The 26,071-nt window shown below is 41.3% G+C and overlaps 1 protein-coding gene across 1 annotated transcript; it reads right to left on the bottom strand.

Annotated features, from left to right (window-relative positions):
• On the bottom strand, positions 1 to 25,855 carry hsf4 (heat shock transcription factor 4; the record flags this gene model as incomplete). Its single annotated transcript, XM_079502187.1, has 13 exons — positions 1 to 1,462; positions 2,393 to 2,478; positions 2,649 to 2,714; positions 2,939 to 3,053; positions 4,070 to 4,294; positions 4,612 to 4,730; positions 8,384 to 8,483; positions 10,967 to 11,034; positions 11,316 to 11,391; positions 19,685 to 19,809; positions 21,898 to 22,025; positions 22,578 to 22,686; positions 25,730 to 25,855. 12 exons carry the CDS (start codon positions 25,853 to 25,855, stop codon positions 2,419 to 2,421), a joined length of 1,317 nt encoding a protein of 438 aa, XP_079358313.1. The 3' UTR covers positions 1 to 1,462; positions 2,393 to 2,418.
• Between the last annotated feature and the right edge of the window lie 216 nt (positions 25,856 to 26,071).

Raw genomic sequence — 26,071 nt, 5'->3', positions numbered from 1 at the left:
GTCTACAAAATTAACACTGATTGGCAGAGCTTTATGCTTTAGTCAGCCAATTCACAGTCTTTATACACATACTGTTCGCTACTGTACATCCTGTTATTATACAATGGGTTGTGGGCCTATTTCTGTTGGGGCTCCAGCCCCCCACCTGACAAGAGTAGTAACATGTTAAAATGACCATGGGAACAAAACGTTTTGACTGAAAAAGGTTAAACAACCCCGATTATACAGACCAGTGGCTCTCGTATACAACAGCATACAATGCAATTTCACTTAGGCAACGCAGTGATATAATGTTGGTCACGCTCGCAAAGAGAAAATATACAGTATAGTCTGTTGCCATAAATAAGGAAATTAGTGATACAAATTGTGCAAAAAAGCAAATGTATGGTGTCCTCACAATTTTTGTCGAATGAGAAATCCATATTCTTATTTACTTGACCCCTCACATTAAAATGGACAGAAGAGAAGTAACACTATGTCTATATGGAAAACCTGTGCAAAGATACAGTTGGGAATTGGTGCTATTTTAACCACTATCTTTACCATGGTAAGCCAAGAGCAAAAAGGCATCTCAGTGGATTGTGTCTTCGAATCCATTATTTTAGCTCCTTACAAAAGAACACCCTTTTTGTCTTTTTCAAGGGCATCCATTCTTGCAACACTAGAGGCCGGCGTGGTAGCATTTGAGATGCCCATGGTCTGTCTTTGAACAGACTCAAAATTGGGCACATAACATGTTCTGTAAATAAATAAGTACACCATGTTATTTATAGAAAGAAAAAGTCAGCTCTACAAGCAAAAGCTCGCTCACACAAAGACTAAAGTGCTTACAAACTGGAGCCAGGGGCACAGCTTTTGCAGTCTCTCCAGCAGGCGTAATGGTCAAGACTAATGGAATCTGGTAATTACAGTGCTTTTCATATCACAAACCCCACGTTTGGTGAGTGCAGTCATCATATTGGATGATTGGTCTGCTTCTAAGTATCACAGGTCACTCCAGTCCTGGGTGAAGTTCTTCCCATTGCTGGGAAGAAGGCGTTCCTGTTGGTCGCGGTGTCCAGCCGATTGGCCTATCAAGGTTGTCCCGTCACTGAAACGCTCAACGTCAGTGATGGAAGACATAATAATTCCAAAGCTTCTCCAAAAACATAGGAGCCAGGAAGTCGTTTCCAAAGCAGTGTCCGGCCAAATCTGTACATCCTCTGTCCTCCATGCCCACAGAGCTATCTGATGGTTGGTCCACACAGTCAGTGACCAAGAAATACAGGACTTGAGATGTTGAGGTCCAAAAATAAGAAGTTTGGTTGGCTGTTAATTGCTGTCTTGTCTATAGGTATTGCACAATATGCCAGAATGGTGGAATCAACACTATTGAGTCTCTGAAGGGCTGTGGTTACTTCTGTAGCCTGAGGATAAGAAGACAAGGAAGTATGATGGCCATTCTCGGGGCATATATATCCACCTGTAGATACACAGAAACGGACAGGGCTCAGTAGCAGAGAACATGTCGATTGGGAACACAGAATTCTAGTGATGCACGATATTATCGGTAGCCATTATTTTGACATCGGTATCGAACCGATGTCAAAATAATGCAGATATGTTTTCACCGATATTGTCCGATATTTCACCGATATTGACACAATAATGATGTGACCATTAATGGCTTTGAAATTAATTACAGAATTCAGCAATGAGCTTAACACAATCCAACCTATCATGGCGCCAGTGCCAGAAAAATGCGTAAAATAAACAAAGAAGAAGGGCCCCCTGAGTAACCAGGCGTAAACGTGTTCTATAAAATATAAATATCGTATCGGGAAAAATCTGTATCGGCAGATGCTTAAAACAGATTTACTGCTTGTGACGTAACGCTCCGCCAGAAGGAATCCAACTGGCAACTGCTTCTGGCGGATTGGTCCGTCTGATAAGCTTCATTATTGATATCAAACCGGATCGCTGATTTCTATTTTCCGTATGTCGGATCCGTATGTATGCTGTCATGCGAGTAAAAAACAAATATATAAAATAAATAATATTATTTTAATTACTGGATTAAATTAAATTAAAGAGAGACGGGTTCCCTCGTTCTGGCAAAGGCGGATTGTGGAGAGAAAAGCGAGGTCCCGTGTTCGTGGCAAAGATTGTGTTAATATAATATAATATAATATAATATAATATAATATAATATAATATAATATAATATAATATAATATAATATAATATAATATAATATAATGTACATTTGGTATCAGTATCGTATTGAATCTGCATATTATCAGATATCGGACAAAATTTCAATATCGTGCATCTCTACAGAATTCCTTATGACCACAAGATGTAGATGCTGTCCACTTCTTCACACCAATCTGAAATCACGTGGTTTACTTACCAGTATCAAGGCACGTGATTGGTCAATTATTGCTCTTCACAACCAGCGGTTGGGTAGGCGTCAGGGTCCTGGTTCTGGAACATGTACTATAGAGAGACAATTTAAATGTCCTTGCTGTACTTCAGAGGGTAACATTTTGCAAGAATGTGTTTGAAAGGTGTTGCGCGCCACAATATCCAATCTACAAGTTCACGCAATGCAACACTATTTCATGTGATGGTCTGATGGAGCATGAATTATGCATTATAGGACTCACTGATTTAAGGTTCGACTCCATCTCTGTAAAGTTCCACTCAGTCAAAGGCAGGTTTAAATTGAAGGGCTAGAAAGAAAGAAAGAAAGAAAGAAAGAAAGAAAGAAAGAAAGATTATAAAACAAGAAATTACAGTCATTATACAAGCTTGCGCCAAACTTTTGTATGTTTGTGTGTGTGTGTGTGTGTGTGTGTGTGTGTGTGTGTGTGTGTGTGTGTGTGTGTGTGTGTGTGTGTGTGTGTGTGTGTGTGTGTGTGTGCGTGTGCGTGTGTGTGTGTGTGTGCATACTGACATCCATAGCAGCTGCTCCAGGTTCCACAGTGTTCTGTTGATGGCTCCTCAGTAGGAGTTGCTGCAGATCCTCGAGGCTCATGTCTACATTCTCTGCTGGATCACAAACCTCCGTCCTGCACGCACGCGCGCGCGCACACGCACATGCACATGCACACGCACACGCACACACACACACACACACACACACACACACACACACACACACACACACACACACACACACACACACACACACACCCCTTTAGGCCTATTTGCGCTCACATTTAACAACAAATTGTTGAACACGAATACGATATGACAAGGCTTAGAAAACTCAACAATTTCAGGATACAGATCACGGATACAGGAAGCATCGCCTCCTCCATATGTGGCGACTGCCAATTATAACAGTCACTGAACAGAATTTAGCCAATTAGCCAATGCCTTACTCCGCTTGGGCATCCCTGCAATCTGCAGGCCGCTCACAACTAATTTATGGACATCACAGAGGCTTCCAAATATGAACACAAGCTGTTTTCATTTGTAACCCAGCTGCACACACACATGCAGATGCACAGACACAAGTAGAATGATAGCCTCAGTGTTTTCACAGACAAGAATAAACACTTGGACACATACGTATGTCTACAGACATATTATGTCTACAGACATAATTATGTGTGTGTGTGTGGGGGGGGGGGGGGGGGGGGGGCAGTGCTACGGCCTCTGCTACAGAGTTGACGCGGAATTATATAGGTAAGGTTAGTAAGAGTGGTGTAGCAGAATGAGCTGTTGATAACATGATGAGGATGTTGCAGAATGAGCTGTTGATAACATGATGAGGATGTTTCACAGAAACCCTAGAGTTACTTGACTTCCTGTCATGCATCTGTAAATGGTGGCACGATGCTAGGAGGTGATTTTGGCAAAAATGAAGTAAAAGAAGTTTGGTGCTTGTAAGCAGCGTACTTTGAGGTCAGAGCACAGGGCAATGTTGCGTGAGGGGCGTAGAGGCGCGCCAAAGCGCCGCCGCGTTTGGAGATGGATCCCTAAGCGAGCAGCAGTCTTACGCAGTGCTACGGAAGTGACAGACAGACAGACATACAGACAGACATCTATAGAATTAGTAGTTAGATGTAGCTCGCTATACCTGTCAAGAGCAGCTCTCTTGCCCCGCCTCTCCCCCAGGGAAGCCACCGAACCCCTCCCCTCCAGGACGGACTGTACCATTGCCACCGGGAGGACGGGGGGTTCTGAAGAGCACACATCGCAGGAGGAAGCCAGTGCTACGGCCTCTGCTCCTGCTCCTCCTCTCCCTCCACCTCTTACTCCTGGACTCACTGGCTCCTCCTTGATCAGCATGGCGCACTTATCTCTATGGATGCAAGCCATATTCATCAGTGTTCCTCAAAGGCTGGTCCTATAGGTCAAAGCCTCAGAGAGGTTATCCATGGCCTTAGAGGCGATCCTCTAGGGCAGTAGTTATATATTTTATTTGTTATAGTCATAGCTATTAAACTGAATTAAACTCTTCAGTTGAGTTGTGAGTTGGGAATTTCTTTGCCATTTTACTTGATTACATTATTGTATTGTATTGTATTGTATTGTATATTATTGTATTGTATTGTATTGTATTGTATTGTATTGTATTGTATTGTATTGTATTGTATTGTATTGTATTACTGTACTCACCTGGTCTCCTCAGGTTGCATCTGGATAGACATACTTGGCTGGGACATGTCAGTGACATCTGAAATGATTGGTCCCCCAGACAGCCCCCCACTTGAGCAAGAGGCAGTTTCATTGGATGGCTGAGGAACAAGAAGAGAAAGTTGACTCGAAGGGAGAGAAGAGTTTATGACACGAGTTGATGTGCTGTTTGTTACCTACCAGGCTAGACTGAATATGGCTCTGATTGTACATTTACAAGTCTCTATTGTAGAGCACAAAGGACATAAATTAGTACTTGAATCACAATGGCCAAAGTAACCCCCTTGCACAAGAAAGGGAGTAAATTAGACCCCGGCAACTACCGCCCTATTTCTATTCTTAGTTCCATCTCGAAAGTGATGGAAAAAATAGTCTATGAACAGGTTGAAAAGTATCTTGCCACTAATAAATTATTGTACGAGTTCCAATCTGGCTTCAGAACATCCCACTCCACTGACACATGCCTTCTCTATTTGAGCGACCACATCAAACAAGAGGTGGACGCTGGCAAATACTGCGGCATGGTCATGCTGGACCTCCAAAAGGCTTTTGACACCGTGAACCACTCCATACTGGTTAACAAGCTAAAAGCAATTGGTTTCGATAGCACATCAGTGAGCTGGATGCAATCCTACCTGGAGGGGAGAGAACAGATGGTGGAAGTGAACGGAACACTGTCCCCCCCCCTCCCAGTGAGCTGTGGCGTTCCACAAGGAAGCATACTAGGGCCTCTACTGTTCCTAATATATGTAAACGACATGACTTCAGCCTGTGACTGCAACTTGTTCCTGTTCGCAGATGACTCAGCACTGCTGGTCTCGGACAGGGACAAACTGCAGGTTGAAAATGCCCTCAGCTCTGAACTCGGTAGAATCTGCACCTGGCTCGCTGATAACAAACTATCTTTACACCTGGGAAAAACTGAATCCATTCTCTTTGGCTCTATTAGTAATCTCAGCAAGGCAAATGGCTTCTTGGTTAGAGTGGGTGACAATGTTATCACACGTAAAGATGAAATTACCTACCTAGGTTCCATCCTGGAGGCTAATCTTTCCGGTGATAAAATGGCCACCAACGTAATCAAAAAAGTCAACCATAGAACAAGATTCCTCTACAGGATCTCCTCACTGGTCAACAAAAACACCTTGAAGACCTTAACAGGAGCCCTTGTACAGGGTTTCTTTGACTATGCATGCACCTCCTGGTACCACAGCACCTCAAAGGCCCTTAAAACCAGGCTCCAGACTTCCCAAAACAAACTGGTCAGGCTCCTACTTGATCTAGCCCCCCGAACCCACCTCACCCCTGCCCACTTCGACAGGCTGGAATGGCTTAGGGTCGACGACAGAGTACAGCAACTTGCAATGGGTCTGGTCCACAAGATTCGATACACCACCAAGATACCCATGTACCTGTCTAGATACTTCCTTAATGTTAACGAAGTCCACACCCACAACACCAGAGGGAGTGCAACGAACCATGTACAACCCAGATTCGGCACAAACAAGGGACTAAATTCTTTTCGCTCCTATGCCACCAAAATGTGGAACGCCCTACCAACTGTCATTAAGACATGCGAATCCCTTGACTCCTTCAAAACCGCTCTCAAAGGGCACCTACGGATGGCTGCAATTCGAAACTGGCCCCCGTAAAATCTGAATCCCCCCCCCCGCCCCCCCCTTTTTTCCCCTCACTGTATATATTTCTTTTCCCTTTTTACCTCCTTTTTGATGAATTCCTGTTCTGTCTATAGAAGAGTCTATTTGTACGTCTCTAAATGTTTTGATGATTTGAACATGGTGGACCCTGTTGGAAACAAGTGTAATGCTTAATTGGGTCGTCCACTCACAGTTAACAGCCTTTGTATTGAGTTTGTGCTTGAAATGTACTGTAATTCTGCAAACTGTTAATAAATTCTTCAATCAATCAATCAATCAAACAGTCATTGGTACGGTAAAATAACAATACATGTTGGTGTAACATTGTTGTCTGTATTTGTTGTCTGTATTTGTTGTCTGCATCTTGCAGACAACAAATACTTGCATCTTGCATCTTGCATTGGGTATTGCAATGGGTCTGGTCCACAAGATTCGATACACCACCAAGATACCCATGTACCTGTCTAAATACTTCCTTATAATGTTAACGAAGTCCACACCAACAACACCACAGGTATTTTCGCTTCTATGCCACCAAAATGTGGAACGCCCTACCAACAGTCATTAAGACATGCAAATGTACTGTAATTCTGCAAACTGTTAATAAATATTTTCAATCAATCAATCAAAAGGCTCAAGATCATACCTAAAATTGTAGTCTTTTCCATTGTCTGACACAAAATGTCTCCCTCTAGTGTCGAAGCAAGGAACAACCGCAATAACGGTGCAAAGTCACTTTATAATAATTATTGGTCTCACTCTCCTGACTTTGATCTTTTTTACAACTCTACTCAGCTTGTATCCACCAGATAAAAACAATCTCTTGTAAATGCACAACCACAGACCATAACAGCCCACCAGTGATCAAATGCCATGAGCTGATTTGGGGTTCAGGTTTTGTTGTCCTACCAACATCTTGCTGCTTGAATTCCCACACCGGTGTATACAGTTTATCTTCTCTGTCTGGTGGAAACCTCATTATGTCCAAAACTGTAGTTCAAATTCAAAGGTAGCAGATCTACAAGCTCAAAATCAGTTTCGACCATCTGCTACTTTTGATGCTTTTGTGCAACGATGTAGTGTTTATGCATACCTATGCATAACTGTGGGCATGGTGTGACGTTATCACTTTACTTTGTAAAACATTTATGTCACCTAATATGGCACAGTCCTACACAGTATACACACTTGATCTATAGGTAATAATGGGACTCTGTTCTATAACCCAGGGGCGGCGGTGACTCAGGGGTAGAGTGCCTGGATGGCAACCGTAAGGTTGCCAGTTCGAACCCGCGCTCCCCCAGAGTTACTGTCGAAGTGTCCTTGAGCAAGACACTGAACCCCTAATTGCTCCCGATGTGCTAGTTGGTGCCTTGCATGGTTTCCACTGCCATCGGTGTATGAATGTGTGTGTGAATGGGTGAATGTAATGCACAATCTCTGTAAAGCGCCTTGGATAAAGGCGCTATATAAATGCACCATTTACCATTTTTAACCCTACTACACACTGGTGAATGAGGTATGAAGTACTTGGTTCTCAAACGTTCTTCGTGCCAAAAGGAACCCCAAGCGGATTTGGCCACAGATTCCCATCTGAAAGATTTTTTTTCAAGATTTTTCAAAAATAGCAGATGTACAAGCTCGCAGCGTGGCATGAATTGAGTGCCGCGCTGTGAACTGCTTTGAGTGCCCCCTTCTGTGAATGTTTGGTCTTTCAGACTTCTTAACAAAGTTAAAATGGGTTAAGTGGGAGGCGCACACTGGAGGCACTGTCTAATTGTGAACTGAGCAGACTATTATATGAACTGTACTTGATTTTCCCTGAATATCCATCGACTTATTATTTTAATATTAGTTTTGTTTATTTTTTTTGTTTGTTTTTTATTGTTATACTTTTGCTTTCTCTGTTTTTCCCTTTTTTTCTGCTTTAAGTATTTGTTTCTACATTATTGCAAAAAGAAATTCTGTTCCCTGTTGATTGAAAAACAATAAAAAAGTATTAATCGTAAAATAACCCTGCTCTAAAGTAGTAGTAATTATCGTTAGCTAATAGCTGTGCTAATTTCCCTTTTGAGTGTAATATTGTGTTTCCATACCGACTGGATGTAGAAGGGCTCGTGGAGGGGCTCCATGGTGTGACTATGGCTGAACTTGGAGGCCGGAGGGCTGGGTGAGCCATCGTCCAACATCAGGGGCCTGTAGCATATCAGTGAACAAATCACATTGTATTGGATAATCCATAACGGTCACGGTGTCAGTATACAGTACCACAGTTAGTTGCGACATACTAGCGTCATGTCCAGGGGGTGGACTTGTACATCAAACTGCCTCACGCTATACAGAAACAGGAGATAGGCTCCTGCCCTATGGGCCTCATGGCTCGGCAAGGCTATACTTACTTACCACAGAACATTGTAGATATTGTATAGTGTTTTCATAGCACTTGCCCTAGCCTCAACGACCTTGCAGGCTTATACAAATGAGGCTAAAAATGTGATTTAGATAGCATGTTACAGTATGTAGACAGATCCTATAGTGTTTATAGTTTCAATGTACAGATTATCGATTTACTTTGGATATTCTACTATATATAGACTGATAGGTTCTTGGTTTACTTATGATCCTAAATTAGATGACTATATTTCTATGCATTTGATGTATTACCTTGTGTTGTCTTTGCTTACTGTAAATCGCTCTGGATTAAGAGCGTCTGCTAAATGCTTAAATTGTAAATTGAGTTACTTGGTAGTTGGTACATATAAATGCCATGTCCTGTTAGGTCACTGTAGTGTACATAAATGTTGTGTTTTGTTGAATCTTTAATAATTTTAACATGTGGAGCATAAAGAAATTGCTCGATCCATGTGGTGAACAGTGAATTAGTAACATTTAAACACAGCCACCTAACTGCCATTGACATGTTTAGAAAATGCCATGCATTCTCTATGATACACATTACCACATACCCAGACTTTATATTCCTCTGGGAGATATGACAAAAGCACAGGGAAGGCATAATCTTCCCTAGTGAAGGAGTTCACCATCTTAACATAATAATAATAATAATCTTTATTGTCCCGAAGGATATTCATCTTCACAGGTCTGTTCAACACCAACAACAACAACAAAAACAACACATAGCACAGAAAAACATAACACCAAGACAAACAAAAACATGAGTTCCCCACTGTATACAGAACCATCCTATCGGCGGGGCAGTTTGTTTAATGCCGCGATGGCTGAGGGGACAAAACTCCTAATGAAACGAACCTTTTTCCAGGGTAAGGTTCTGTATCTTTGTCCTGATGGCATGAGGTTGAAGAAGCGATAACGGGGGATGATCAGTGTCACGTGATATTGAGAGTGCTAGCCGTGTGATGGCATTATTGTTCATATCAGAAAGTGTTGGTGTGGGAAGTCCGATAATTTTGGAAGCAATACTGGTAATACTGAAGAGTTTGTTTCTGTTAGGCATGGACAGTATGGATGAAATGCGGCCACCATACACGGTTGCTGTGGATGGTTTGGTATAGAATACATAGGAGGAGGAGGAGGAGACACCTGAGTCTGAACACCGCGACCTTGGGTGGTTCACAGAAGGGCTGCGTTATAACAGCAAGCACACAGACAGGAGTGTGTGCACATCTCTGCTGGACGTCAAGGCATCAAGGCAAACATCACAGAGGAGGAAGAAGAAACATCCGCACACTAGTAGAGCGTAAAATGAAACCAAATGGACCCGTAAGTGTGTGAGCAAATGGACCCTTACTGGTCCATTTGGTTTCATTTTATGCTATCTATAAGGGTCCATTTGGTTACCAAATGTTCATCATTTAGCTGGGAGGGGACCACCTGGAACCCCCTCAAGGACCACTGAGGGGGTTCCAGCTGGGGACCACCTGGAACCCCCTCAAGGACCACTGAGGGGGTGAAAAACTGACCTAAAAGGGTTTTTAAAGTCTCTTGTGGAGCTCTAGAAACAAGTGTGCAGATTTTTCTTCTTCTTAGCGTAACAGCAAGGCCAGCTGTGAGTGTGTTTTAAGCCTGCTCCTTCTCCTTATCAGCTAGACTACTGTACCATTCTGTTCACACTTCAACTTAAGCTAATTGTCATAATTATGACAACGTATATAAGTAGTCAATTAAAAATGTTGATCATTATGTTATATCCTCGTTGTCTTTGTAAGTAGACAACGAATTAGACAATCAAATTCAATCATGTCAATACGTCATGCATCTCCTTTCTAAAATGTTTAACTGCCCATAGTGGTCTTCTTGTAGCACTGTGTGAGCGAGGCTGCCTTCTCTCACACTGGGGTTGATTCACCAATCACCTGACACAGTGACAGCGCTGAGCCAGCACTTTTCACACACAGACAACAGCGGGGTCATGCACCCATTTGTGCCTTCATTGGTGAATATGCGTGTGTGTGACTGTGTGTGTGTGTGTGTGTGTGTGTGTGTGTGTGTGTGTGTGTGTGTGTGTGTGTGTGTGTGTGTGTGTGTAACCTGACTCAGCAGCCATTTCCATTCACAGCATTTGTTCAGTGTGTCAGCTGAGTTAGCCCTTCCCTCTGCTCCACTCTGACCCTGTTTGTCTCACTATTGTTGATGTGTTACTGTGTGCATGCGTGCGTGTTTGTGTGTGTGTGTGTGTGTGTGTGTGTGTGTGCGCTCACAGTTTTCTCTTCAGGCCCACAGAGCTGGGTGTGTTGGACTGCATCTGGCTGAACAGAAACTGAATCAGCTGGCAAGGAAAAAAGAGGCACAGCATGAATCAGCACCCGATCACACACCCCCCTCCGCTCTCTCTCTCTCAGTCACTCTTTAACCAATGTCGATCACATCAATTACCTACAATCACATAGTTACAAATATTACGTTTGAAGTGTACATATACACACACACGCACGCACACTCACGCACACACGTAATTAGTACCCAAGTAATGTAATCAAATCACTTTCAATACACTGATTACAATCACATAATATAGGTAACATTATTATGTTTGAAGTGTACACGCACCTTGTTCATTACTTTCTGCTGCTGCGTGTGGTTCTGTCTCAGTGAGACCAACTCTCTCCACAGCACCTCATTCTGCCTGGAGGGGAGGAGAGAATAGCTGTTATAAAGTTATAATTCTGTCTGTAGTGATTATTATGATCAATATATTTAACCACTCCGCAGCAGCATGCCCATTTTGGGGGGAACATTCCCCAATGCGTCATGTTGCAATCTACAAGCATAGATCTGCTATTTTTGGTGGAGAGATTTGGTGTAGATCGGGGGGAAAAACAGCGCACCAAGTACAAAACTTTGCAACTCTGGTCTGTTTAACTATATAACAGTATAGAGGTTTTAAGTTGTTAAACAGCTCATTATCTGTTTTTTCTTTCCCTGTGGCCAACAGTTCTTGGCAGATTTACCAGCATTGACTCACTCACACGCACGCACGCACACACGCACACACGCACACACGCACGCACGCATGCATGCAGTGATACTGCATGTATGCATTTACTAAGTAAAATCTTGAGGTGCTTTTACTTTACTGTTTTGTGCAAAGCAGATCGAAATGTGAAAGACCTTGTTGTTGAAATGTGCTATACAAATACAATTGCCTTGCCTTGCTTTGCCTTGCCTTACTGGAGAGTATTTCCAATTTTCAATACTTTTACTTCTACTCCACTACATCTCAGAGACAAATATTGTACTTTTACTCCACTACAATTATTTGAAAATTTCAGTTACTGATTACTTTGTAGATTTGGATTATTATTCAAAAAAAACATATACATTAACCACTTCAACCCTATTCAAACATTGGCTATTAGAAAATAGCCGATCTACAAACTCTCAACGTGTTGTGAGCTTGAAACAGGCTATTTTCTAAAGATTTCTATACATTTGAAACCGTGAAATTGGACATTCTGCATAATGATTTATTTAACCTTTGGTACTTTAAGTATAATTCCAGGCAAATACTAATACTTTTACTGAAGTAAATCTTTAATACCAAACTTTGACTTGTAACAGAGTATTTCTATATTGCAGTAAAGGCTATTGATATGTTTACTTAAAGGGGAAAACCACCCATTTTCAACATTTTACTATGTCATTAATATACCTTAGAGCTGTTGTATGGAAATAATAAAAAGTCCCCCCCATTCTGTGTTTCCTAGAACTGTAAGTATGAAAAAAATCATTAACATGGTGAAACACATCTTGATGACATCTTCAAGATGTGTTTCACCATGTTAATGATTTTTTTCAGACCTCTAGGTATATTAATGACATAGTAAAATGTTGAAAATGAGTGGAATTCCCCTTTAAGTAGAATATTTTTTCCACAACTGCATGTACATACGTACGCACATGCACACACCTGTCCATCAGTTGTCAGGTGAGCAGGTGAACATTCTCTTCTCTCGTTATGAACAATGCAATTACAATATGGACACAAAGCAGCAGGGCCACACAATGGGCCCGCTGTGGTTACGTGTAGCAACAATGGGCTGTACAGACAAATAAATCAGGTGTGAGTAATTGGTTCAAACTTAGTGGTGGTTTGGGGATGGGGGGCGATGGGTGTTAGCGGCAGGTGTTCCTGCATGTGCTCTCCGTTTTTCGCCCCTTAAAATGTGCACCCAATGGGAGATTTTCAAGCACCCATTAATTCAAACTCTATTTTCTCCTTTCGGTATAATTGTGTTAATTGATATTTTGTTTAGTCATGCTTGTTTGTTTTGGTTTTAATTTGAGAAGAATAATTATTGCAGCTCACTGTGCCAAGGATTATGTAATGACTTACTGCTATTACAGTTTAATTACATTTTCACAAAATAATCCTGTCCTTGATGCTATATTTCAAAAGAAAAACAAATGCTTTTTTAAACATTTTGTATAGCCTTGTCTTGTGTACATACTGTAATAGCTTAATCCTTACATAGTGTAGACAAACACAGGCATAACATAATCTCATGTGTTTGTACTTTGTACGCACAATGCACATACACATATGAATACTCGTCACACAGGTGTCTGTCTACTCTAAAGCATTGGTGCCCACACTTTTTTGACTTGAGATCTACTTTCAAAATGACCAGATCAAGAAGACCACACCCAAAAAAGTATTATCCCATTGCTGAAAATAGCAGCACTGGCCTTACATACTATGACAAACACACTTGGAATGGGAAATAGAGAGAGGAAAATAGAATTTGTAGTTATTGTAATGCTATTGAAAGAAACTTATTGGAGCCTGTGTTTGAGCTGACAGGCTCTATATGGGCATGTCATATGGTCTACCTGCAAAGCCTTAGTGATCTACTGGTAGATCGCGATCTACCTTCTGGGCACCCCTGGTCTAAAGTGTTGGCCAACAACAAAAAAAACAAATTTAGTAAAAGTTCATTGTGATGATCATGAGGATATTACCGGTATCATTTATTATTTCAACAGTGGACCGTAATGTTTCCTGATTGGATTCAGGCATGCAGTGCAATGTCGTGGTACCAGGCTAAATGCAGATTTGAATTTCACAGAGTTTGTTTATTTCTTTTATTTAACAGACACACAAGCTGAGCAGCAATATTATAACTATGTTTATTTCAGTGAGTAAATCTTTACTCTTGAAAAGAAAAGATTGTGGATATTACTGTCAGTTTTAAGATGGCATGTGTCACAGCAGGTATGTGGTATACTGTATGTGCATGGTTTAAACTTTAAGGTCTTGAAAAGGAAAGAAAAACAAAGAAAAGGAAACTCTCTGTGGTGACCATGTGCCAACGCAGGTGCTTGCCTGACCTCAGTGGCATAAACCATTGTCAATTGCTGGGCTGGTGCATGTCATTCAGAAGCCTTTTAGCTCTGCTCAAACACTGCCATGTGTATACATCCTGTAGAGAGGGGAGGGACGTCCAAAGCCTGGGAGTAGTTATTCCCATGGGCTCCAGACAGTCCCGTTGTTGAGGGTGAGGGTGGTTGAGATGTAACTGCTATGAGAATAAATAGAGTCCGCACACCAATTGATGCTCCAAAATGTACGTTTACTAGTGCTAATGCTTCGAGCCAACGTTTCCGTCCCAGGTCAGCAAGTTTAACAGCCAGCCAGTGCTACTAGTACTGGGTGGTAGTCATTCAGGCTGACTGGATAGTTGTTCTTGGGCTTGAATATAGTGGTGAAGGGACACCGATGGCCTAGTGGTTAAGGCCCATAGCACATATACTGTACAGTATAGGCTCTAATGAAGCCAGACAGCGAGTCATGAATATAGTGGTGAAGGGACACCGATGGCCTAGTGGTTTAAGGCCCATAAATTCTGGAAAATTGTAAAATCCCTAAACTCTGGTCCTATTGCATCTGCACTGCCAAAATCTCTTGACACAGAGGATGGCCCTATTACTGATAAACACCTGATGTGTGATTTCTTTAATCAACATTTTATAACCGCTGGAAATCTTTTTGAAAGATCCGATCCCTCCCCTGCAGGAGGTTTATCTGCAGCTGATTCAAGCACATCCACAGTGGAGGAAAACAGAGATTCGTTTTCATTCAAAGAGTTTACTGTGACAGATGTTTTACTTGAGCTAACTCATATTGATGCGAACAAATCCACTGGCGAGGACAATATGGTGCCTAGTTTGCTAAAACTTGCAGCTCCACTGATTGCCCCATCTGTAACGCATATTTTTAATTTATCCATAGCTTCAGGAACTATTCCAATTGTGTGGAAATCTGCACAAGTAAGCCCACTATTCAAAGGGGGAGATGCAAGTGCGGTTAATAATTATAGGCCCATTTCTAAATTATCATGCCTGGCTAAAATCTTCGAAGCACTTGTCAAACAGCAGCTCTGTAGCTTTTTAAGCATTAATAACATCTTGAACACTTTTCAGTCAGGCTTCAGGCCTGGACACAGTACAACCACAGCAACATCATTGGTCGTAAATGACATAGCAACTGCACTGGACAAAAAATTAAAATGTGCAGCCATTTTTATTGACCTGGCAAAAGCCTTCGATACGGTGGATCATACCATTTTAATGCAGAGATTAAAATGTATTGGTTTAGATAGCATGGCCTGTTCTTGGTTCCAGGACTATTTATCAAACAGAACCCAAGCCATTATGGTTGGAGACATTAAATCGAACTTCTTAGAAGTTAAAAAAGGAGTCCCCCAAGGCTCCATACTTGGACCCATTTTATTTACTATTTATATTAATGAAATCTCAAAGAACATTGAGAACTGCGATATTAATTTTTATGCTGATGACACAATTTTATACACCACTGCCCCATCAAGTAGTCAAGCTATATTTAACTTACAATCTGCTTTTAACATTATTCAGCATGCACTAGTGGATCTTAAACTTGCCCTAAATGTAGGCAAGACGAAGTACATGTTGTTTTCAAATAAAACAAAAGTGGAAACAGGTGACCCCATATTGTCTCTGAGAGGGGCACACATTGAGCGGGTCTCATCATATAAGTATTTAGGGATCTGGCTAGATGAGGATTTCTCTTTTAAAACACATATAGCAAATCTAACAAAGAAAATCAAACCTAAAATTGGCTTCCTCTATCGAAATAGATTATGTTTCTCTAAAGAGAATAGAAAGAGGATAATCCAAGCAACAATTATGCCAATTTTTGATTATGGAGATATCCTGTATATGCATGCCACTGACAGCATTCTAAAACCCTTGGACGCAATTTATCACAGTGCACTCCGCTTTATTACAGGAGCAGGTTTCAGAACACATCACTGTGCATTATATACCTCAGTAGAATGGTCCTCTCTGGCTCTTAGAAGGAAACAACATGCTACCCTGTTCACGTATAAAGCTTTAATTGGTAAACTACCTCTGTATTTAACAAAACTGCTAGCTCTCAATACATCAGCTTATGGTACTAGATCACAAGATATGCTTTTATTGAAGGTACCAAAAACTACTACTAAATTGGGAGATACTGCCTTCAGGGTGTATGCTCCACATTTATGGAATGGTTGTCAAAATAAATTGAAGTTGAATGTTTTTATTTCGTTTACTACTTTTAAGATACTCTTAACTGACCTCACACTAGAGGAAGGCATATGCACCTGTTTTCTGTAACATTTGGTTACAAGGTTTTGTTTCTGTGTGTATGTGCTTGTGGATTATATTTGTTGTACTGTGTGTCCATGTCATGTATGTAAAATGTAAATGTTCTTATTTGTATACAGGGCGCCATTGAAAAAGAGACCCTGGTCTCAATTGGATTCCCCTGAAATAAAGGTTACAAACAAACAAACAAGGGACACCGATGGCCTAGTGGTTTAAGGCCCATAGCACATATACTGTATAGGCTCTAATGAAGCCTGACAGCGAGTCGTGGGTTCGATTCAAGTCTCTTCTTGAGACTCATATTTTTTCTATATGGATTTTGATAATTCCTGATTCCTGATTTTGTTGTTAGTTTATCTGATTCATGTCTTGTTGCCATGTGGGTGCACATCATGCATAATTGTTTTGATGTATTTGATTTTATATGCATAAATGTTTCTGATGTTTCTGATTTTATTGTTTAAAGCACTTTGGTCAATCTTATTTGTTTTAAACGTGCTATATAAATAATAATGCTTGATTTGATTTGATTAGATTCCCAAGCCTGATGGCCTTTGTTATGTGTCACTCCCTGTCTCGTTCTACCCGTTTCCTGTCACTTCTCGTTGTACGATCCAATAAAGGTCTTGACCACTCTCCCTGAGATACCATCTGGGCTGCATGCTTTCCTGGCGTCCACCTGTTTCAACACCTTCCTCATGTCATAATGCTCTGACTGCCAGGCTAGAACTAGCATTGTTGGCCTGGGAACGTGATTTCTCTTAATCCCTGCCGCAAGCATCATGAGTCATCCTGTTGGAACTGAGTCTAACTTGGCTTGGTGTAATCTATTACCGTTTAACATTTTGCACGCCGCTTTATATTCCTCCAGACAAAAAGCAATGCACACTTCCAGAGCAACACAGATTCATCTGACGAGTCACGGTTATTTGCGTCCTCTTCGGTTTCTCGTTAATTCATCACATGCCCAGCCTTTATTTACCATGGGTGAGTGGAGACTCTGGAGAGATACAAATAATGTATGGGCGATAAACCTTCCTCTGGTTATATGGCAGCTGACCTATCAGTGCAGCTAAATTACCCCATGCTACTGGCACCGTTCCGATCTCCGGGCTTAAAGCAATTTATCATGCCAAAAATGGAAAAGCTATAGGCTGTTCACTAGAATTCACAGCTGAGGAGACAGTGGCCTTTATCTGGGTGCAAAGGAAGCAAAACGCAGAGAGGAAAACTGCAGCGACCTTCAGAAGTTCACAGTATGGCTGGGTACCAACGAGGATGAGGCACATCTTTACAAACCCATTTACAAAAGTAACACTCAATGACAAGAGTGAGTTAACTTTAAATTTCGTCTACATTTCTTTATAATGTTGAAAGGACAAACCTTTCAGCTATCCAGCCTTCGTCGATGTTTGTGTTTGTGCCGTGTGACCCAGTACTTTTGTAAATGTTATTAGTCTAAGCGGGTATCACACCAGAGGAGTCAGAGTGTGGTGGTAACAAAAAGTGGATCTATCGCACAGCCAGCAACATACCTTCTGGTAACTGGTTCGAAGCCAACACACTTCCCACACTGTTAGGGAATTGTTGCACCAGGACTATGCAATTTAGTTCATAGATATTCTATATCCATATTATATTCTATGTGTGTGGTATTGTTGATCAAGTCCTATTTGTTCACCCATTTGAATAACTAAGGCTAAAGACATTTAATGGCCCGGTTTCCCAAAGGACACATGGTGTAAGAGGTATGGTGTTGCACATGCTCAGATGCCCTCTAGGCCACACACCTGAGGCCTGGTATGGTAGGCCTCAGGTCTACCATTCTGAAATTTAATTTAATAATATTTGGACTGCTGGACAGCTGACAGTAGGCTCTCTTTACTATATAAAAAAAAATATATATACATAAATATAATATATAAAAAATATAAAATATAATATATAAAAGAATATATATATATATATAGCTGGCAGCTGTCCAGAAGCTGTCCAGCAGTCCAAATATTATTAAATTAAATTTCAAAATGGTAGACCTACCATTGCGTGGCACATCTATGCACGAAATGTCTATGTTCACAGGCTTCTGTGTGCGGCCTAGAGGGCATCTGAGCATGTGCAACACCATACCTCTTACACCATGTGTCCTTTGAGAAACCGGGCCATTATCAACTGACAATGGTATTATTCAACCTCACACAGGCAGCATCAGAGCCAAGCGGCTGATTTGCCTGCCCTCAGTTGGATAAGCTCAGACAATGATGAATGCCATGATGAATCATACATTTTTGCCCTTTATCTTTGGGCAAAATAAAGTTGGAAAAGGTATTTTGGGAGTTCAATTAACACAGAGTTTTACTAGAAATGGGTGCTACGCAGAGTGATGTGCATTTGTGCTAGGCTGTGTGGCCTACAACGTGCGGCGTATGGTGCCCACACGCACTTTTGGAGGTGCACTCTATAGAGGCCCCTCAATTCAATTTGGGCTTGAATCGGTCATGTTTGTTTGTTTGTAAGATATAGGCCCCACCCACTAATTCTGCAAGCAAACAGTATTCAAAACCTGTTTGAGGCTCATTGTCATATGACTCCTTTGTTGGTATTGCTAATTTGGTGAAAAAAAGCATGTTTCTGAAACAGTGCTCGTTGCAGCCTTTGTGATGAGGTCTGTATGGGACTCCCTCGATGTGTGATTAAAATTTGGGGTGGATTGTAACATGCATTCATACTAGGGATGCACCGAAAGGGAAATTCTTGGCAGAAACCGAATACCGAATATAGGAAACAACACCGAATAACGAAAATCCGAATATGATTAATATTATATATCTTTTTTCCTACCATTGCTGTCATGGCCGTACCTTAACGCTACCTGATTTATGGCAAAATAAATGGTTATGGCAAAACTTAACTTAAATAATAATCACTATTATGGGCACATAAAACATTTATTCAGCTTTTTTGAATGCATTAATTGCATACACTATTCGGTGATATATTTTCTGCCTATTCGGTTTCTGCCGAAACCGAATAGGCCGAAAATGCATTTTTAGCCATTTTCTGCGGAATATTTTCTGCGGAATATTTTCTGCGGAATATTTTCTGCGGCCGAATATTCGGTGCATCACTAATTCATACATTACATTTATTTGTGAAATTGCCTCGAATAGGCCCCTCTCGAAAGTCGCAACCATTGGAAGCTAATTGTAGACAAGCATTTTGATGTTCACCACTAAGTGAGCATGGCAATGACCCCTGACCCCTGGCCTCAGGTAAAAGTTACTCACTGTTTCATGTCCTGCATCTGACACTCCATGTTGTCCTGTTGTGTTCTGAGGAGCTGGACTTCATACAGAAGTTTGCTCAGGTCCTCCTGACGCACTTTACTCTCCTCACTCTTTACTATGGACACCTGGACACACAAATCAGAATCAGCTTTGAGCTTTCACAGGTTTACAAGGTGAAGACGTGGGTGGGATTCGTTTTGTGCATAGCAAGGGCAGAAGAAGGGTGGGAAGTGAGAAAGGAGATCAAAAAAGAAAAACAAATCTACATATCTACAGATTTACACATGTACCTGAGATAAGATACAGCAGATGTATACTACTATACTGTGCTGCGCATGTCATACTTATGGACGTTAGTTATGGTGCTAGAAAAGCACACAAAAAAGGTTGACACTGGTATAACCCACAAGGGAGAGCAAAGAAGAAAATGTCAACACAGAGGAAATGGTTTGCATACAATGCATACAAGTAGGATCTAATTATCTAACTTTATCTAACAACACAAGTGCAGGATTATAGACAGGAGCATGCATTGAGCAAACAAGGACACATAAATTGTCAGATGGACAGCTAGGTAATGGACACAATTAGGCTTCTCACACGTGTGCTGTCACACAGGTGACGACTTGGGTTGGATTTGACCATCCGTCAATGTTTGATGTGAGCCTGCAACATGAAACATTGCATGTTGACGAGGATGTGATGATCCACGATTCTGTCCCTGCATGTGTGTCCCAGAGATTATGCCTACACCTAACCTCAAAACCCCTTCTACCTGGGCGAAACACAGGGAAAAGTGAGAGTCCGCTAAAATAAAAATGATGGGGCATCGTCGGGGCATCGTGGGGCATCGATGGGGCATCGTCACAAATGTTGACGGATGGTCAGATCTGATGTTGCCTCAAGCCGTCTACTTAAGATTGAGAATAAGGCCCGGTCCGGGCACCACTTTGCCATTAAAGGCTTCATTTTTAGTGTTGTTCCACCAGGCCGAAGGCATGGGGAGAGAGTATGTTTTGCACTCTGTCCATGTGTGGGAGTCTGTGTGTGTGTGTGCGTGTGTGCGTGTGTGCGTGCGTGCGTGCGTGCGTGTGTGTGTGTGTGTGTGTGTGCGTGTGTGGGCACCCTTTTCACATTGGCCTATTATAGCACCACCAGGTGGCCACAACCTGACCTGCCCTGGTTTGTTTATATTTTGTCTAAAGTTATATTATAACATTAGCATATTAACCTGAATAATTAAGTCATGGTTGGCTAAACATCATTGCATGGTAATAAAAAGCTATGAATAAAAGTATTTTCGAACAAATTAAAATGCAACAATAACATATCTTTGACAAAAAAATAACTAGAGCTATATTTTTCAATGCTGTCTTTGTGTTGACGTCCTCACAAATTTAGTAATAACTAGATAAAGTGCCCCTCGGGGCACAGGTCTCCACTATGCAGGCCAGGTCAGGTTGTGGCCTCCTGGTGGTGGTATAATAGGCCAATGTGAAAAGGGTTCCATTTCTTCTTACGCCTTGGATGGCAATTTGATGATTTGAGGGATTTTGTTCCAAAAATGTGTTTTGCAAAAATCCACCTGTTGGTGGCGCTATAATAGGCCAATGTGAAAAGGGTGCGGGATATATTCCTCAGCCTAGTAGAAAAGTCTGTGAAAGATTTCACGTAAATTGCATGCTGCGTTCATGATTTGAGGCTTTTTGTTCAAAACGGGCCAATCCTGCAAACTTTGAAAGCCAATGTTAGCCAATTATGATGGAATATGAAATATCGGACAGATCCGTCTTGAACACATGACTATAGAGATAGTGTGTGTAATGATTAGCGGGATTTTTGGACAGAATCTAGAGGAGTAATAGGAAAAAAATGTGTTTATCAAAAGTCGGCCTCCTGGTGGCGCTACAACAGGCCATTCTGGAAAATTTGGGGGCAACACTCCCTCGTTGGCATCCAGGGAGTGGGCGTGCAAAATTTGGCACTGACCGGGTTAACCGTGCCGGAGATTAGCTGGTAACAGACGGACGGACGGACGGACACACTGACACACACACACACACACACACAGACTCACACACACACGGACAGAGTGCAAAACATCCCCATGTTCTCTCCCCATGCCTTCTCTTCCCATACCTTCGGCCTGGTGGAGACAATAAACATGTGTGGTGTGTGTGTGTGTGTGCAGTGTGTGCGTCCATAGTCCATACCTTTCTTTTGATGTGCTCCAGGAGGTGTTCATGTCCTTGTAAGAAGTAAAGGTGTTGGAACTCAGTGTCGTCTCTCTCTGGCTTCACCAGACCACTCTGTTCAATGTTCACCACCTTACGGAAACCATCTGACACATGCACGCACGCACGCACGCACGCACGCACATACATATGCATGCACACACACACACACACACACACACACACACACACACACACACACACACACACACACACACACACACACACACACACACACACACACACACACACACACACACACACACACACACACACACACACACACACACACACACACACACGCACACGCTTGTATTACTATAATTTAGGACTCGCACACATTTACTACCCTGCTTTATGTCAAACAATCTTTGGCTAATGACACCCAGTAAAATAATAAGACTTTTATAGCACATTCATTACAGTCAAATAAGAGTTTATCGCATACAATTGCATTCATGAATACTACTTAATAATACTTAAGCCTTGCATCAATTTATTTTTAAGAGGGACTGGCTTTTTCCACAGTTCCTCATGTAAAACACACGCTATTTACGACACAGCAGTAAAGTAGTCTGGTGTTTAACACTGTTATTTGAGGGGTGTGAAGAGGAGGAGAGGGGAGGAGGACAGAGCTGAGGAGAGAGATATCTACTCACACATGTTGAGCTGTCGAACAAAGCTAGCCATATTATTGTGTTTGAAGTATTTGGGTAGAACTTCCTTGGCGAAGCGTCCTTGGTCAAAAACATGGAAACTAGTCCCAGTCTGCTGAAGAAAAAGAACAACCGGAAATAGAAACCTTAATTGTAATTGGAAATACTCAGTACCTTTAGGTATAGGTATTATTTAGGTATTGCGTATTTATCTACATAGGCCTAATGATAATCCAGTTGCAGTTATACAGTAGCAGGTGATTTGTACTGTGCCCGGGTAACATGATGAAAACATTAGATTGTCTACATGTTCACAACTGAGTGTGAATCAGTTTTAAAGCTGCAATCCGTCATTTCCATGGCCCCTGCGTGAATAGTGGTGAGTTTCTACTGTGGCCCCATTTGGGCCAGAGGATATACGGTAAGCGTCATGCTATCCCTGCCCACATGGGTCTACATTTCTCAATAGATGATCAGGTAGACCACGTACTACAACACCACAGTTGTGTTAGTTATATTGTATTAACATATTGGCCCTTGCAAAAGAGATAGGATGTCAATATCTTATGTCCCAATGTCAATGGGACTGTCAATGGGACTATTCCCGCATGGTAAAATAAATGTGAAATTACACAGAATTAAAAAAACAATGTATGCTAATTTCCTGTTATTAAGCATTTCCTTTGCTCTTTCTTGTCTCTCTCTCCCTCTTTTTTTTTAACAACTATTCTGAAAATGCAATTTCAGGCCAGCGATACCAATTTCCAATATCCAATCAGGAGAGAAAACTCACACAGGATACAGATTAAGCAATCTGATGACACAAAGAAATGAGCAGCCAAAACTGGAACAAAATCAAAGCTGATAAATGGGTACTCTCTCCTGATTGGCTGAAAATTGGCCACCCACCTGAAGATATATTTTCTGTTTCATTAAATTCAAAATACAGCTTTAACCTTTAAAAACATTTTGTTTTAACCCAAAAGCAATACGTTTAGGGATAAGGCATAAGGGGTGTGGCCAGGATATAGCCCTTCAGTATGTCTCCATAGGGAACCACTGCTGGACATCAAATTATTGGTTTAGGAATGCGACAAAAACTAAATCAAATATCCATGAGGGGAGTAATCAATCGTTATTTTGGGGGTAAACATCCCTTTGAAAAAAAATCAAACTTGTGTGAACTGAAGTGAGGGGCGCTCTTATCATCATACATCAGCCAATCAAATCATCACATTCCATCCTACAAACAAACACACCTATATACACAAAGCTCTGCATAGAAGGGGGCAAGGGGCTAAAAACAATAATTGTAAAGCACATTGAATTGCCTTGTTGTTGAAATGTGCTATACACATAAACTTGCCTTGCCTTCACCCTTTTCTTTTTTTAAAAGATTTGTTTTTTTGGCTTTTCTGCCTTCATTGATAGCATCAAGTGAAGACCGACAGGCGACAGGAAAGAGAAGGGTAGAGACATGCAGCAAAGGTCGCCATGAACGGGACTCGAACACACAACGCGCGTCAGGCCAGAGCCTATGTGTGGCATGCGCCTGGACCACCTGGCCAGCGGGCACCTTGCCTTCACCTTTTTCATTCATGTTGTGTGTTGTTCTACCAGTGGCAAAACTAGCACACAGTAGTGTAAAGTAACAAAGTACAAGTACTGTATTTATGTACAGTTTTGAGGTATTTTTTACTGGATCATTTCCAATTTTCATACTTTTACTTCTACACTAGTTAAATTAGGCCTATACTTTTACTCCACTACCATTATTTGAAAAATGTAGTTACTAGTTAATTTGTAGATTTAGATTATTATTACAAAACATAGTTCCATTTATATACTGTACGTAGGCCTATACCTGAAATACGTCATACGTCATACGCTCTACAAGCTCACAATGCGTCGTATTGTGAGCTTGTAGAGCTATTTTCAAACATCTTTTTTAATACTTGGGACATTATGCATAATGATAGGCTACTTTCTACTTTTGGTACTTTAAGTAGGCCTACATTTTGAATTGCAGACTTTTGCTTGTAACAAGCGTATTCCTACATTGCAGTATTGATACTTTGACTTAAGTGAAAATGTGAGTACTTTTTCCACCACTAGCAGATCTACAAGCTCATAGGGTGGCGCGCTACGAGCTTGTAGGTCTGCTATATAAAGCTCGTAATACTTGACAGTAATTTGCTATTTGAGATCATCTCTATTTTGCATGGAAATTAACGAGATGATGCCAGGATGTAATCATGTGACAAAATCACATTCATCATCATGATCTGCGTGAAAATGTGAAAAGTCACGTGCCATTATATCACAGCTAAAGTGATGTTTAATTACTAGCATGTCAATCTGCTAGTAGTATCTCTCCAAGTCCAAGGTTCTGTATCTTTTTCATATCTGGCATTATGTCATTAAAGAAAGGTCTGCAAGTATACATTCAAGTGAGCAATACAGATATACAGTTCTCAATTACATGCAGTTATACAGATTAAATTACTGGTATGCTTGCTTTAACAATATCATAATTTAATACACTCAAATCAACAGTCAAATGATCACCTAGCCTGTTTTGTCTAGTCTTGACTGGTGAGATAAATCGTAGGTCAATAGTAGAACCTTATAATAAACTAAAAGCTTTTGAAAAGCCTATATACCGGCACTATTGTTTTGCATTGCTTAAAGCAGAATAGACGAGCACTTTATCAACAAGTTGAACAGCAGCATAACCTCAGCCATCAACCAGTATGGCCGATTGCTGAGGTTATGCTGCTGTTCAACTTGTTCATACAGAATACAGTGAGCTGCCTAGCTCTTTCTTACTTACTTACTTACTTACTTACACACACACATAGTGTACTGTACATATTGTCAATTTATGGAGACTTGAATTCATGGATTATTATTTTTTATTTTATTTTAGGGAGCTGGTGATCACATTATTGGCATTGGAATGGGGGGAGTAATTTATAGAATGTTTGGGGTGAACTACCCCTTAATGTTTAACCAGGCAACACAATTCTATACCATGTGAGGGATAACCCATATTGTTAGGTCCAAGCAGATTAACACAGACATATTGTCTTTGAGTTACAGTAGGCCTACTGTAGTGTACGCAAGGATTAAAAAAAACGTAATGAATAACTCACCGCACTCCAGCAGATGAGGTGGTTGGTATCTGGATCCTCGACCAAGGTCCACAGCTTGGTGAGAAACGCTGGCACATTGCTGGCGTAACCGCCATCGACGCCCATCGCACCTGGAGACTCTTGCATGATGCCACCACGGCTCGACCCCCAAGGCCGCAACAGGAAACCAAACGTTTGCGTGAGGTGGAGTGAGACTGAGTGTGTGTGTGTGTGTGTGTGTGTGTGTGTGTGTGTGTGTGTGTGTGTGTGTGTGTGTGTGTGTGTGTGTGTTAATGTTTGGCGTTTGCGTGTGTACAATCCCAGGTTAGACCATGTTGAGACATTCCATTGTTAATAAGTATT

Source organism: Electrona antarctica, assembly GCF_951216825.1.
Source record: "Electrona antarctica genome assembly, chromosome: 5".
Classification (NCBI taxonomy): domain Eukaryota; kingdom Metazoa; phylum Chordata; class Actinopteri; order Myctophiformes; family Myctophidae; genus Electrona; species Electrona antarctica.
Note: the sequence above shows the minus strand (reverse complement) of the source record. Positions and strands in the feature narration are given on the sequence as shown.